Raw genomic sequence first — 14923 nt, forward strand, 5'->3', positions numbered from 1 at the left:
TATATATATATATATATATATATATATATATATATACATATATTTATATACACACACACATATATATATATATATATACACACACACACATATATATATATATATACACACACACACACACATATATATATATATATATATATATATACACACACACACATATATATATATATATACATACACACAGTATATCCATCCATCCATTATCTTTTACCCGCTTCTTCCATTTTGGGTCACGGCCGGTGCCCATGTCCGGCAATCGCTGTGCGAGGGGCAGGGGACACCCTGGACAGGTCTCCAGTCCATCACAGGGACACACAGAGACAAACAAGACAAACAAACATTCACTCACTCACTCACACCTAGGGACAATTTAGAGTTACCAGTCAGCCTAACATGCATGTTTTTGGTCTGTGGGAGCAAACCGGAGTACCCGGAGAAAACCCACACATACACGGAGAGAACATGCAAACTCCACCCAGAAAGGCCCAGACCGGGATTTGAACCAGGGACCTGCTCGCTGAGAGGCAGCATCTCTACCAGTTGTGCCACCGTGCTGCCCTACACATATGTTTATATTTTTGTTCATTATATACTAACACTTTTGTTTTTGCTCCCATTTTTCATGAGTTGAACTCAAAGAGCTAAAACATTTTCTCTGTACACAACAGCTATTTTACTCTCAAATATTTTTCACAAATTTGTATCAGTTTGTGTTAGTGAGCACTTCTCCTTTGCTGAGATAATCCATCCACCTCACAGGTGTGGCACATCAAAGTTTCTTTATTTGTCATTCATACCACATGTGGTACATATGTTGGAATGAAATCGTGTACACAGGGTCCCAGTTACATCCAACAAAATTATAAATTGTAAATAAAAACAGTAATAAGATCTAAGATATGAACTAAGAAATATGTTAAACTAAGAATATGCTAAGCACTAGTAGTATAAAAACATAATATACCATAACATACACCCAGGGCTTAATTTGTAAACCAATTGAAGGTGGAACACAAATAGCAGGTGTGTGTGTGTGTGGGGGGGGGGGGTTTGTAGGTCCTCCCCCAGAAAATTTGGAATGAAAGAGATGCCATTTCCTGCATTTTAGTGTATTTTAACAGGTTGTTAAAGCGTTGTGCTGTGTGATATAACTGCACATATTAGAGTGTACTTTTATTGTGGCCAGCCTTAGGCACACCTGTGCAATAATCATGCTTTCTAATCAGCATCTTGATATGTCACATCTGTGAGGTGAATGGATTATCTCGGCAAAGGAGAAGTCCTCACTAACACAGATTTACATAAATTTGTGAACAATATTTGAAAGAAAAAATACTTTTGTGTACTGTACAAAGAAAATGTTTTACATTTTTGAGTTCAGCTCATGAAAATTGGGAGCAAAAACAAAAGTGTTTATATTTTTGTTCAGTATACATCCAGTTTATGTTCAGTGTATATCTATCTATCTATCTATCTATCTATACATATATATATATATATATATATATATATATCTATACATATATATATATATATATATATATATATATATATATATATATATATATATATATATATATATATATATATATACATATGTTTTGTTCAATGACCACAACAATTGCAGTGGTCGCAGCCAGATGAACTGGCCATATTTCAATCTGTGCAATGTAATATGGGGCAAAAAACAATTGGTGAATCCTGTTGCTGTCATCAGCAACTTGAGTGGAGCCACGTGTCAGAGCAACTGAGATTTTTATCTATGACTTTTTTGATTCCACGCTGCTTGCTGTACTCTGAAAGAGCATTTGAGCGTGGGAAAGGAACGGCTCCATTGGCGACGGTGACTTGTGAACTGCCAGAGGGAGCATAAACACGGAATGGGCTTCTGAAAGAGGCTTGAGTTTGCTTGCAGCTCCTCAGACCAGAAGTTTTTTGGATAAATGCTGAAATGTTTCAATAATAACCTGTCCAGTGGACCTGACTCAACCTTGTTAGATATATCTACCTGGATTATTAAGCCTGCATTAGGACATTTAGTGATTTTATTTCACCCCAAACCATGAAGTTTACAGAGCAAAGTTAAAACTATTTTAGTCACTTACCCATGTAGACATTTTCAGTGGAGGTCCCCTTCCTCACAACCAGTTTCAGCTGCAGGAATGTGAGAAGTGTTCATCAATCTGAACATGTCTTAGTGTGCGAGTCTTTGAAAAGATGGTCTCACCTGCAGAAAGATGTGACCCACTTTCTGAACTTCACTGGTGCCAACGGTCACTGCATGAATCAGAAAACGTCCTGTCACTTCCTTTGTACAGAAATTAATTTGTTTTTGTTTTAGCCTCATTCTTTAAATATTAACTGTTACCCATTAGTCCCAGAAGGTCTTGGTTGAGGTCTGTGTTTGTCTTGATGTATGTTTTGGTAAACTGACAGAATTTATTTTTAACCCAAGGTGCAGAAACAACACAAACCATATACCGGTAAATGGTATTTTCGTATAAAAGCAAAGTGTCAGATTTACTTCTTTAATCAAGGTCTTTTTTATTTTTTATTTTTTAACACAACCATAACATAACAGAGAATAACTGTAAATGAGTCCTCGAGGCTCAATGAGACTAACCTGTATAAATAAAGGTTGAACGAATAAAAAACGAAACTGTCCCGCACCTCCCCACCCACATGGGATCAGCCACACATAGATAAAAGTCTTTATACAGGTATTTACATATTTTCAACATGACACAAAAGGCTGCCGGGTGTCCCAAAATCTTTTTGCAGAGCCTTTCAGGGTATATCTGATTTTTTCCAGAAGAATATGATACATGACTTCTCTTATCCATTGTTCATATGCTGGGGGGTGTGGGTCCTTCCAACTGCACAAAACAAGTCTCCTGGCCAGAAGAGAAACAAAAGCAATCGCATCCTTCTCATACTTGTTGAAGGACGTATCAACAGGGTCCACTCCAAACAGTGAGATGAACAGTGATGGTTGCACAGTTTTTCCATACATCACAGAGAAGTTGTCAAAAATAGATTGCCAAAAGGTCTGCAGTTTGGGACAAGTCCAGAATGTATGCGGGTAGCTGGAGTTTGTTTACAATAATTACATGCAGGGTTCATGTCGGCTTTGATCTTGGACAACTTGCCTTTGGACCAGTGTAGCCGGTGCACCACCTTGAATTGAGTTACAGCATGTCTCAGACAGACTGAGGACGAGTAAATGTTGTGAATGATCCTTAGCCAGATTGACTCTGATATGGATTCCTCCAAGTCCATTTCCCATTTTAGTTTAAGAGGGTCCAAACTGGTCTCATGGTATGAACTGAGCAGTGTACAGAACTTGCTGAAGGCACCCTTAGTATCAGACCTGCATTCCAAAATCTTAACCACAAAATGCTTAGAGGGGTACAAAGGTAAACAGAGTTAGACTTCACAAAATGCCTCAGCTGCAGTAACTGGATTTGTTACAGTTAGTGCGGACTGTCGCCATCAGGGAGATATATCAACCTCACCCATGATATGAATTTGGGTCCAAATTTAAATAGCTTTAAAGTCTTGAAGAGATAACCCCACTCCACCCGGTCAAATGCCTTCTCAGCATCCAGTGAGAGAATGACTTCGTCACAGGTGTGATAGTGTGGACTGGGAGTGTATTACACACCAAGCAGCCGCCTAACATTGAAAAAAGCCAGACGGTTTTTAACTAACCCCATCTGGTCAGGTGAAACAATTGTGGGGACCACCTGCTCAAGTTGTTTTGCCAGGACCTTTGCAAGGATTTTTACATCAGTATTTAAAAGTGAGATATGAGCTGCAATTTAGAGGATCTTAATCCTTCTTAGATAACAGTGAGATTATAGCTTGACACATGGACAGTGGCAATATTTGTGCAGCAAGTGACTCTCAAATACACACATTAGTAAAGGTGATAGTAGATTTAAACATTTCTTTAAAAACTTAGATGGGATGCCATCTGGGGATTTCCCATTTTGCATATCATTGATTGTAGAGTTTATCTCAGCTACAGAGAACACCTTCTCCAAAATCTTTAGCCAGATCAGGATTCACTGAGGGACGTTTAAAATCTTTAAAAAAGTTCTCCAAGTCCAATAGGCTAGCTGATGACTCAGTCATATACGACTGATAAAATTTACTAAAACCTATTAATTCCAGCAACAAAGTCCATGCTAAATAATCCAGGTATACAATCCAACATTTTTCAGTCAGGTCATCTGGACAGGTTTTTTTTTTTTTGTGCTGAAACGTTTCGCCTTCGATCCAGAAGGCTTCATCATTCAAGGAAACACACAACAAAACTGATTCTTCCCCCAACAGCTTACTCCAAAGTGGAACAAACCAGTTTTGCTTGTGATTGTGATATTAATGCTTGTGATATTAATTCCAGCATTGTCATGAAATGCAATTCCTTAAAAGTTAAGTGCTATATGTCATCATTGTATGTTCCCATACAATGACGAAATTGATTTTCTGCATTTAACCCATTGCACCTGGGATACACACAGGTGGAGCAGCAGGCAGCTATTGAGCACCCAGGGAGCAAATTAAGGATTATGGTAGGTGTCTTGCTCAGAGACACCACAACATGTGGGAATGGCTGGGAGTCGAATCACAACTTTTTGGTCGCAAGTCAGCTGCTCTACCTCTACCTCATCTCAGCCCTTGGTCGTTATTTATTGTTGGAATAGTTTGGTTGGCTGACTGTCGCCATAGGTGATATGTGAACAGACAACCACATTTTCATAGCTTTCATAGGTTCATAGTAACCATGTCTGGATTTAGAAATTAAATATTCTGCCTACTGAGTTGACAAAGTATTAAATTCAGTTTGAAGTAACAAACATTTTTTCATTAGATTTTGTGAGGGGGAGTGGTTATGTTCTCTGTCTAAGTTTAATATTTCATCTGCTAGCTGTCTTACCTGTACCAAACCCTTCTTCTTTTTATTTGCACAATAAGAAATTGACACCTCAGGAAGGTCTTTAATGCCTCCCAGACAGCACAGAGTGGCATCCCTGGTGTTCGCTTAACTTCAAGAAAAATTTCAATTTCAGATGTAAGAAATATGATAAAGTCTTCCTCAGATAAGAGTAAGGAATTAAATCTCTTACCTCCAAACTTCCACTCCATGTCAACCAATTGGTTGACCATCAGTGTCTGTCCAATGGCACATTTAGATAGTGCAGCATAGTGCTCTCCCCACTGCAACATCAGAATCAGAATAAACTTTATTGGCATTGCACCGAGATACAACGCGAATATGTACGTAGAGTCGTCCGAAGATGGGCGGAGTGCATGAAGCTGCGGCTATAAATAATTAGCGCGGCCTTCTTATTCTTATTCAGAATACTATTTTGCTTAGATAAGAAAAGGAAAGAAAACATGAGGAGAGATGGTATAAAAAAAAGATCTCTCACTCCGTGTCCTAGACAGGGCACAATTTGAGGCATCAAAAAAACCTACCACAGCAAAGCAACATAAACAGACATTATACATTTACATATAGGCGGTGAAAACATTGAATTTTTAAGGGAAAGTCGCAGCATAGTCCAGAGCCCCCCTCAGCCATTGTCCAGATAAGAGGTGACGTTCATCTTCAGCTCAGTTGAGGTTCTGTTACATGTCCACGGCCTTGGGGAAGGGAGGGGTGAAGAAACAGTCAAAGAATCTTTGTTGTTTTCAAAACATTCCAGGAGGAGTTGAGATAAGTCCGGCATCAAGGCCACAGTTTGGGTCAGGCAGAACTCGTAATTGTTGTTTCTGCCTTTAAAGTCTCGCTGGTACATGTTCTCTGATGGAAACTCCAAAACAGCCAAATTGATCCTTTACTCCAAAAGTCGAGCTCACAGCTTCTCCAGATTATTCCCACCATTCATGAGTGCTGCCAGGGAGATCACAGTCCTGATACAGCTGCTCCAATTCCCTGTCACAGCTCCACATTCAGTCCGAGCACTGTCAAGCTTCAACACCTCCACACGAATTTGTAGACAACCAGATTCCACCAACCCAAACAGTAGAATCTAGTCGTCATCATGAATCTAATTTGTCCTTTAGAGTTCAGAGGGTCCTCCTTACCCTGACTCCTGTCGGGAGAAGTTGATCGATTTTGTTGAGAGACCAGCTGATCCTTCCAATTAAGAAGTATGCAGGGAAAAAAAGAGGCTTTTTTAAGGGTTCACAGGACAAAAGAGCGCAGCAGGGAAGTGGGTGGGGGGAGAGGGAAAACATATCTGGTTTCACCGTAGAGTAGCAAGAAAAACCCCGAAAAAAACATAGTTAAAGTCGGATACTTGGGTCTTTACACAACAGGATTTCAGAAGAAGTTGGTACCAGTAAAAGAAGACAACACAGTGATTTTTTTTAACCTTAAGATATTTAGAGTTTTGTTCTGTCAACTAAATTTAATCTAATGTTTGATTGGGTTAGAAGTTTACAAACCCTCATCAGGGGAATGAAGCTTATTCATTAAGGCAGTAAGTGACTGATTTGAATCTTTTGTTTTCCAGGCTGAAATTATTAGACAACATACAATCAAAGATTGTAATTAACAAAAACTGAGTGCAGAAGTTTCTTTCATCCACATTTGGTCAAAATTATACATACACCCCACTAGCATTTTGTTAAAACTTCATTAAAAAGCTGCATCTCAACTTTAGGATTCTTGTACCCATCAGAAAGTTTCTGACGTCTCGCTGGACATTTAACCTCCATTTCTGGCTAAATCTGTAATTCAATAAATCAATAAAGTGTGCATTTTTTCCACAAAGAAACTACACATGGACCATACACCTGGACTGGGGAAACTACACCTGGACCATAAAAACTACAGCTGGACACACAAACTGATTGTTGTCCTATGGACAGACTCTCCCACCTCAGCTGTAGATCTCTGCAGTTCATCCAGAGTGATCATGGGCCTCTCGGCTGCATTTCTGATCAGTCTTCTCCTTGTTCCAGATGAAAGTTTAGAGGGACGGCCGGGTCTTAGTAGATTTGCAGTGGTCGGATACTCCTTCCATTTCAATATGATTGCTTGCACAGTGCTCCTTGGGATGTTTAAAGCTTGGGAAATCTTTTTGTATCCAAATCCGGCTTTAAACTTCTCCACAACAGTATCTCGGACCTGCCTGGTGTGTTCCTTGGTCTTCATGATGACCATTGAGAAACTATCCATTCTTTCATCCATCCATCCATTATCTTCAGCTTGTTCCCGAAGTTGGGTCGCAGGGAGGCCCAGACATCTCTTTCCACAGCCACCTCTTCCAGCTTTTCTGGGAGGATTCCAAGGCATTCCCAACTGAGAGATGTAGTCTCTCCAGCATTTCCTGGATCTCCCCGGGGTCTCCTCCCAGCTGGACATGCTCAAAGCGCTTCCCTAGGGAGGTGCCCAGGAAGCATCCTTACCAGATGCCTGAACCAACTCAACTGGCTCCTTTCGATGAGGTGGAGCAGTGGTTCTACTCAAAGTCCTTCCCAGATATCTTAACTTCTCACCCTCTCTCTAAGGTAGAGTTCAACTACCCTGCAGAGGAAACACATTTCAACCACCTGTATCCGCAATCTCATTATTTCGGTCACTACCCAGAGTTTGTGGCCATAGGTGAGTATAGGAATGTAGACTGATAAATAAACTAGGACTGCAACAACGAATCGATAAAATGGATAAAAATCGATGATTAAAAGCGTTGGCAACGAATTTCATTATCGATTTGTTGTGTCGCGCAATTATGAGTCTTTCACTGCGCTGCGGAGCAGTTTTGTTCACCTGCAGTTCATTGTCAATGCTGGCTGACTGAATAAAGTTTGGGGAAAAAAAACCTCTGCAGCGCGAGTTGAACAGAGCGAGGCGGAAGCAGAGCAGAGGCTGTTTTCAAAGGAAAATAAGTAAAATTTACAAATGACCAACACAGCGAAATCTGTTCGGCCCAAGTCCTCCAAAGTGTGGGAGAACTTCACAAAGACAAAAACTGAGAAACATGCTGCTTTGAAAATTTACGACACAGGAGAACCATGGAGACGAAACGTAAACATGTCAGAGTCACGAGGAGGAGGAAGGAGCTAAACAGCTGATACAACTCGTCATGTGTTGCAGGTGAGTCTCTACAATATTCACATTGTTCTGTTTCCAAGTGAGAAAATGTAACGTCAGTCTCTCTGTAGCTGAAGCTGCTTGTTTGTTAAATGATTAATGACGGTGATAGAGAACGTGTGTTACTTTTTATTTAATTTAATTGTTACAATCAGTGTTTAAATGTGATTTATAAATAAATCTAACACAAAGATAATAATTTAATGATTAAGCTTCAACTTTTAATTTGCTGGCAAAGTCTGAAGACACTGCAGGTATGGCAGGATGAATTGCATTTAAACAGGAATTAAAGTAATTTATTACATCTACTCAAATGTGTGTAATTAAGTATTTTATATATATATATGTGTGTGTGTGTGTTTAATTGCTCTTTTAGCTACTTTTGCCTGAACCTAACACTGTAAGTGAAACAAGGCATTTCTTGAGTTGCTGTAAATTATGCTATACAACATATTTACTCTCATTCCAGAAAACAACAACAAACAACAACAGCCTTCATGATGGACAGACATCATGGACACCACAGCAGCAGCTGTCTTCACTGAAAGCATCCTTAACATGAGCGTCACTGACATGAGGCCTCTGTCGATGGTTGAAGACGAAGGCTTTACTACAATGATCCACACTTTTAATCCAGGTTACAATAATCCACACTTTTAATCCAGGTTACACTCTTACCTCAAGGACACATTTTACAAAGTAGCTACATATTTTGCAGGTATAAAGCATACATTTGTATGTATTTTTGTGTACATTTATTTTTTTAAGCTATTTGACTAACTTTTATTTTTTATTATTCAATATTTTACTAACAGAATAGTCAAATAGCAACCTGTTTTTGTGTGAATTTCTATGTCAGTCAAATGTTCAATTTTGGAATAAAGGGGTGGAAATTAAAACGTTGGGTTTTTTTGCCGATTCATCGATTAATCGAAAAAATAATCGGCCGATGGATCGATTATTGAAATAATCATTAGTTGCAGCCCTAAAATAAACAGAACTTTGCCTTAAAGCTCAGCTCGAGGCTTGAACCTGAGGAAGAACCTCACCCTCGACCCAAAAAGAGCAATCCACCCTTGTCCGAATGAGGACCATGGCCTCAGATTTGGAGGTGTTGATTCTCATCCCAGCTGCTTCACACTCAGCTGTGAATCGCTCCAGTGGGAGCTGAAGGTCATGGCAGGATGACACCAATAGGAGCACATCATCCACAAATAGAAAAGAAGAAATCCTGAGGCCACCGAACTGAACTCCCTCAGCCCTCAGGCTGCACTGAGAAATTCTGTTCCTAAAAGTTATGAATAAAGTCGTGACAACAGGCAGCCTTGGCGGAGTCCAACTCACACCCTGAAGGGGTTCAACATAGTACTGGCACTGCGAATCAAACTCTCACTGCTTGTATAGGAACCGAACAGCATGTAGCAACGGGCCCCAAATCCCATACTAGCAGAGCACCCTCATAGTGTACCCCGAGGAACAAAGTCAAACACCTTCTCAAAGTCTACAAAATACATTTGGACTTCAAAGGCAAACTCAGAATCAGAATCAGAATCAGAATCAATTTATTATCGCCATGTCAATGAACGAGGTTCACAAACTAGGAATTTGCTTCGACATAAGGTGCGAATAGTAGTAAAGTAAAATAAAGTAAAAATAAAGTAAAAATTAAGTAAAAATTAGAACATTACATAAGACATAAGCCTGTGTACACCCACAAATAAAGTAAAATTAAAACCATAACATAACCATATGTACACCCATACAATAGAAAACAATAAAAAAGCTTCGAAAACAGTACAGATGGAGTATTCAGTTATAATACAGATGTAATGTGACCAAAGCAGACATTATGAGGTAGCATTATGAGTGTTCAGGAGTCCAACAGCAGAGGGGAAGAAACTGTTCTTATGGCGGGAGGTTCTGGTCCGAATGGACCGAAGCCTCCTGCCTGAGGGGAGTGGTTCAAACAGTCCGTGTGCAGGGTGAGCAGGGTCAGCTGTGATCCGACCTGCTCGCCTCACAGTCCTGGAGACGTACAGGTCGTGGAGGGATGGAAGGCTGCAGCCGATCACCTTCTCAGCTGAACTCCCATAACTCCTCGCGGATGCTAGTGAGGGTAAAGAGCTGGTTCAGTGTTCCATGGCCAGAACGGAACCCGCACTGTTCCTCTTGGATCTGAGGTTCAACTAACGACCGGATTCGCTTCTTCAGTATGCCTAAATAGACATTACCAGGGAGACTAAGGGTGCAGTCACACTAGCCCTGTTTAGTCCGCTTTAATTGAACTCTAACTCGTTTTCCTTGAAAGTCCGGTTTGTTTAGGGAGGTGTGAATGCGCCATCGAACTCTGTCACGGAACGAAAAAGGCGAACTCTGGCCCGGGCTAAAACCTATGTCTCGGTCCGGTAGAAGCAAACTCCAGCGCAGTTCGAGTACAGTGTGAATGTAAACAGACTGAGCCCCGCTCCGCAGGGTAAACAAACACACATTGCTCTGACCTTATATGGAGCCGTCAGCTGCCTTGTGTGGAAAAACAATATTCTCCATGGTCTTCTGTCTCATCTTCTGCTCATGCTAAGTCCATTTTTGAAAAATGACAAAATATAACTCCTAAAACTGCTAAAACTTGATGCCACTTCGTTTTTATTTTTATTTACAGAAGAAGAAGAAGACGTGTCTTCAGAGGTTTTTGTGTCGTTTCTTTCAGTAGTTCTTGGTGCAGCGCCCCCACAGGCGAGCGGGGGAATAGTTTGGTTCAACAGGTTGACTCGACTGCACAGTGCATTGTGAATGCAAACGCACCAGCTCAAATGTAAACAAAAGGTCATGAATATTGGTCCTGAACCGAACCGAGTCTACCGGACTATCTGGTGTGAAAACGACCTTAGGAGAGTGATGCCCCTATATCTAGAACACACCCTCCAGCCCCCATTTTTGAAGAGGGGAACCACTACCCCAGTCTGCCAATCCACAGGCACTGTCTTTAATGTCCATGTGATGTTGCAAAGGTGTGTCAATCAAGACAGCCCCACAACATTCAGAACTTATAAAAAATCAGAGTGAATCTCATCCATCGCCGGAGCCCTGCCGGCATGGAACTTTTTAACTACCTCTACGACCTCAGCCAAGACCAACCCTGAAGTCCCCCGACTCAGCTTCTTTAAAGCTCTCAGACAGCTCAGCTCCTCTCTTCACCCAAGTGTCCAAAACAAACGGCTGCAAATCAGATGACACAACTGCAAAGTCAATCATCGATCTACGACCTAGGGCATCCTAGTACCAAGTACACTTATGGACACCCTTATGTTTGAACATGGTGTTCATGATGGACAAACTATAACTAGCACAAAAGTCCAATAGTAGAACATTGCTTGGGTTCAGATCAGAGAGGCCGTTCCTCCCAATCCTGCCCCTCCAGGTCACGCGGTCAATACCCACGTGGGAATTGAAGTCCCCCAGCAGAATACAGGAATCCCCAGCTGGAGCACCTTCCAGGACCCCAGCCAAGGACTCCAAGAAGGCCGGAAACTCCGGACTGCCATTTAGCGCATAGGCACAAACAATTGTTGGAACCCATCCCCCCACCTGAGTCGCAGGGAAACTACCCTCTCATCTACCGGGGAAAACTCCAACACACAGGCACCAGGTAACGGGGCTAAAAGTAGACTCACACCAGCTCTGTGCTTCTCACCATGGACAAATCCAGAGTGGAATAAGGTCCAGCCCCTCTCAAGGAGATTGGTTATGGACCCCATATTGTGCATTGAGGTGAGCCCAACTATTTCTAGTCGGTACCTCTCAACCTCACGCACAAGCTCAGGCTCCTTCCCTGCCAGAGAGATTTCACAGAACACCTGGAGAGCTGGTGCAAAGAGAATAACCTTCACATCAATGTGAAGAAGACAAAGGAGATGATGGTGGACTTCAGAAGGAACAAACACACCTATACTCCCCTGAACATAAGAGGATCTGCAGTGGAAGTGGTCTCCAGTTACAAGTACTTGGGTGTACACATGAATGACAACCTCCGCTGGGGCAACCACACCACCAGCCTGATCAAGAAAGCTCATCAGAGACTCTACTTCCTCAGGCGGCTGAGACGAGCTGGTCTGGGAAGCTCAGTCCTCACCTCCTTCTACAAGTGTGCAGTGGAGAGCATCCTGTGCCCCAGCATCAATGTGTGGCATGGAGGCTGCACAGCTGCAGAAAGAAAAGCTTTGCAGAGAGTGGTGAAGGCTGCACAGAAGACTGTTGGAGTCAGTCTCCCCACCATCACAGACATCTACACCTCCAGATGCAGGAAGAGGGCCACCTGCATCATGAAGGACCCCACCCACCCAGCACATACACTTTTTGCACCGCTCCCCTCAGGAAGGAGGTTGAGGAGCATTAAGTGTAGAACCACTAGACTGAGGAACAGCTTCTGCCCTGAGGCTGTTAGACTCATGAATCTCTAACCAGAATAATCACTGTGAAAAATCACATCATGTTGCTGCTGATCTGTTTCAATGTTGCTGCTGATCTGTTCCATGTTTATGTGTTCATACATGCTCATCTACTCACACAGACTCATGTTCGTGCTGCTGTTTGTTGTAATGTTTTTATGCTATTAGTGCTTAGTGTATTTTAGTTTAGGTTTTTCTTAGTTCATATCTTAGATCTTATTACTGTTTTTCTTTTAAATTTTATTGTTGGATGTAACTGGGACCCCATGTACATAATTTCGCTTGACATGTGGTGCGAATGACAATAAAGAATCTCTGACTCTCTGACTGACTCTGACATTCCATGCCTCAAAAGCCAGCTTTGGTAAGCAAGGGTCAGAGCATCAAGGCCCCCACCTTCAGCCACTGTCCATAGCCACTGTCATGAACCCGACTCATATGGCCCCTCCTGCAGGTGGTGGGCCCACAGGAAAGAAAACCTAGTTGTTTGGGCTGAGTCTGACAGGACCCCATGGGTAGAGACCCAGTCACGAGGTGCTCAACAACGAGCCCCTCCCCCAGTCCTGACTCAAGGGTGGGGCCTAAGTAACCCATGTTACTTGTCCGACAAGGGACAATGAGCTCCTTGCTGATTTCTGTCCATTTGAGTCAGTGGAATCACTCTTTGTCTCGCCTGTCACCTAGAACCAATCTGCCTTGGGAGACCCTACCAAGGGCAATTACAATTGCCCCTGACAGCATAGCTCCTAGGATCATTCAGGCGCACAAACTCCTCCACCATGATAAAATGGTGATTCAAAGAGGAGCAATAAGAAACTAGTTAGACAGATGTTTTTTACTAATTGGCTTTTATAATGTATGTGAATGCTTTTGTATAGTGCCCTGAGACAACGTCTATTGTGACTTGGCACTATATAAATAAACTGAAACTGAACTGAATAGTTCTGACGCAAGACTGAGGAAATGTCCTATTGGAAAACTTTTACATATTTACATGTTTCAATAGAACATAGTTCCCAAACACAAAAGTACTGGTTTATGATTGGATATAAAAAGGCTGACATTAAGTTCCTGGTATGACCTTACTTAAGTCACAACCTCAAAAGGATTGAAAATTTGTGCCCCCAAAAACTTTATATATATATATATATATATATATATATATATATAAATATATTTAAATAAATACCAGTTCATTGCAAGAAAACCAAGTAATTTAAATAAACTTGAACAATTCTGCCAGGAGGAATTGTCAAATATGAGCCAGAATTATACCAGAAGTTTATTGATGGGGCAGCTGTGACTGAGTGGTTAGAGCAGTCTTCCTCAAAATGGAGAGTTGGGGGTTCGATTCCACCAGCAGTGGAATTGGACATGTTGAAGTGTATGTGTGTAAAACACTGAACCCCTCATTGCTTCTGATGTGTATCCCATCTGTGTATGAATGTGACCTAAAAAGCACTGATTAGTCTCTTTAGAATGATTTGTTCGATTATCTTTGTAGAGATCTAGTAGAGTGCTGTATGAATGTGTGTGTGGATGGGTAAATGAGGGCATAGATTGTACTGTAAAGCACTTTGAGTATCTTGATTAGATAGAAAGGAGCTATATACCGGTAAGTACAGTCCATTTATCATTTACCATTTGATGGATATAAAGAGCCTGTGGTAAAGGTGAAACTTCAAATTGGAAACTTAACCAAATCTTAGTGGGATGTACTTTGTCTTTGACCCTGTGTGGATTACAGAAATTCACAAATTCAAACTTGTGCACCTAATTATTGTTTTTAAAAGTCATTACAGTTCGACTTTGGTTTTGTCTGAGTTTGGACTTCCTGTTAGCTTGTCAGACGTAATGGATTTAAACATCTTTTTTTCACGCTAAGATCTGTCAAAGAGCCAGAGAACCCTAATCAAAATGGATAGAACATCCCTTTACGTCCTGTTTAACCTTCTGCTCAACAGAAGAAGTATTTGCAGGATCTAGTGAAGGTGTGTAGCCAAACTGCTGGAACTGTAATGTGTTTAAACGCAGATAGTTGAAAAAAGTCAGATCCATCAAAGTTGACTTGAGTTTATTATCATTTGCTCAAGACGCAGATACGCCCTATCAAAAGGCAAAAATTAAGTAAATAAAACTGGTTCAATAATTTTTTTAGACCGAAATATCAAGCTTTCTTTTGGTTACAACACAATCAACTGTCCACAACAAACGTTGAAAATATTGTAATTATAAACAGCATTGTCCAAAAAAGTTCAATCTGGTCCTCTGGACACTCAAAAAAACAAAACAAAGCAAAAAAATATAGAAAGGTTTCATCTCTTATCCGAGCGAGCAAAGTATGGAGCGAGCATGGAACTTTGCG

The 14923-nt window shown here is 41.2% G+C and overlaps 1 protein-coding gene across 1 annotated transcript in view; it reads right to left on the bottom strand.

The window, feature by feature from the left end:
• The window catches only part of commd7 (COMM domain containing 7), a 22380-nt gene that overhangs the window by 754 nt on the left and 6703 nt on the right, over window positions 1-14923 (bottom strand). Inside the window, exons 6-8 of the mRNA XM_037684048.1 lie at window positions 5136-5226; window positions 2231-2280; window positions 2109-2157 (exon numbers count right to left, since the gene is read on the bottom strand). Coding sequence (XP_037539976.1) covers window positions 2109-2157; window positions 2231-2280; window positions 5136-5226 — 190 coding nt within the window. The remainder of the gene's footprint in view (window positions 1-2108; window positions 2158-2230; window positions 2281-5135; window positions 5227-14923) is intronic.

Source organism: Nematolebias whitei, chromosome 11 (assembly GCF_014905685.2).
Source record: "Nematolebias whitei isolate Nwh7 chromosome 11, NemWhi1, whole genome shotgun sequence".
Lineage (NCBI taxonomy): Eukaryota > Metazoa > Chordata > Actinopteri > Cyprinodontiformes > Rivulidae > Nematolebias > Nematolebias whitei.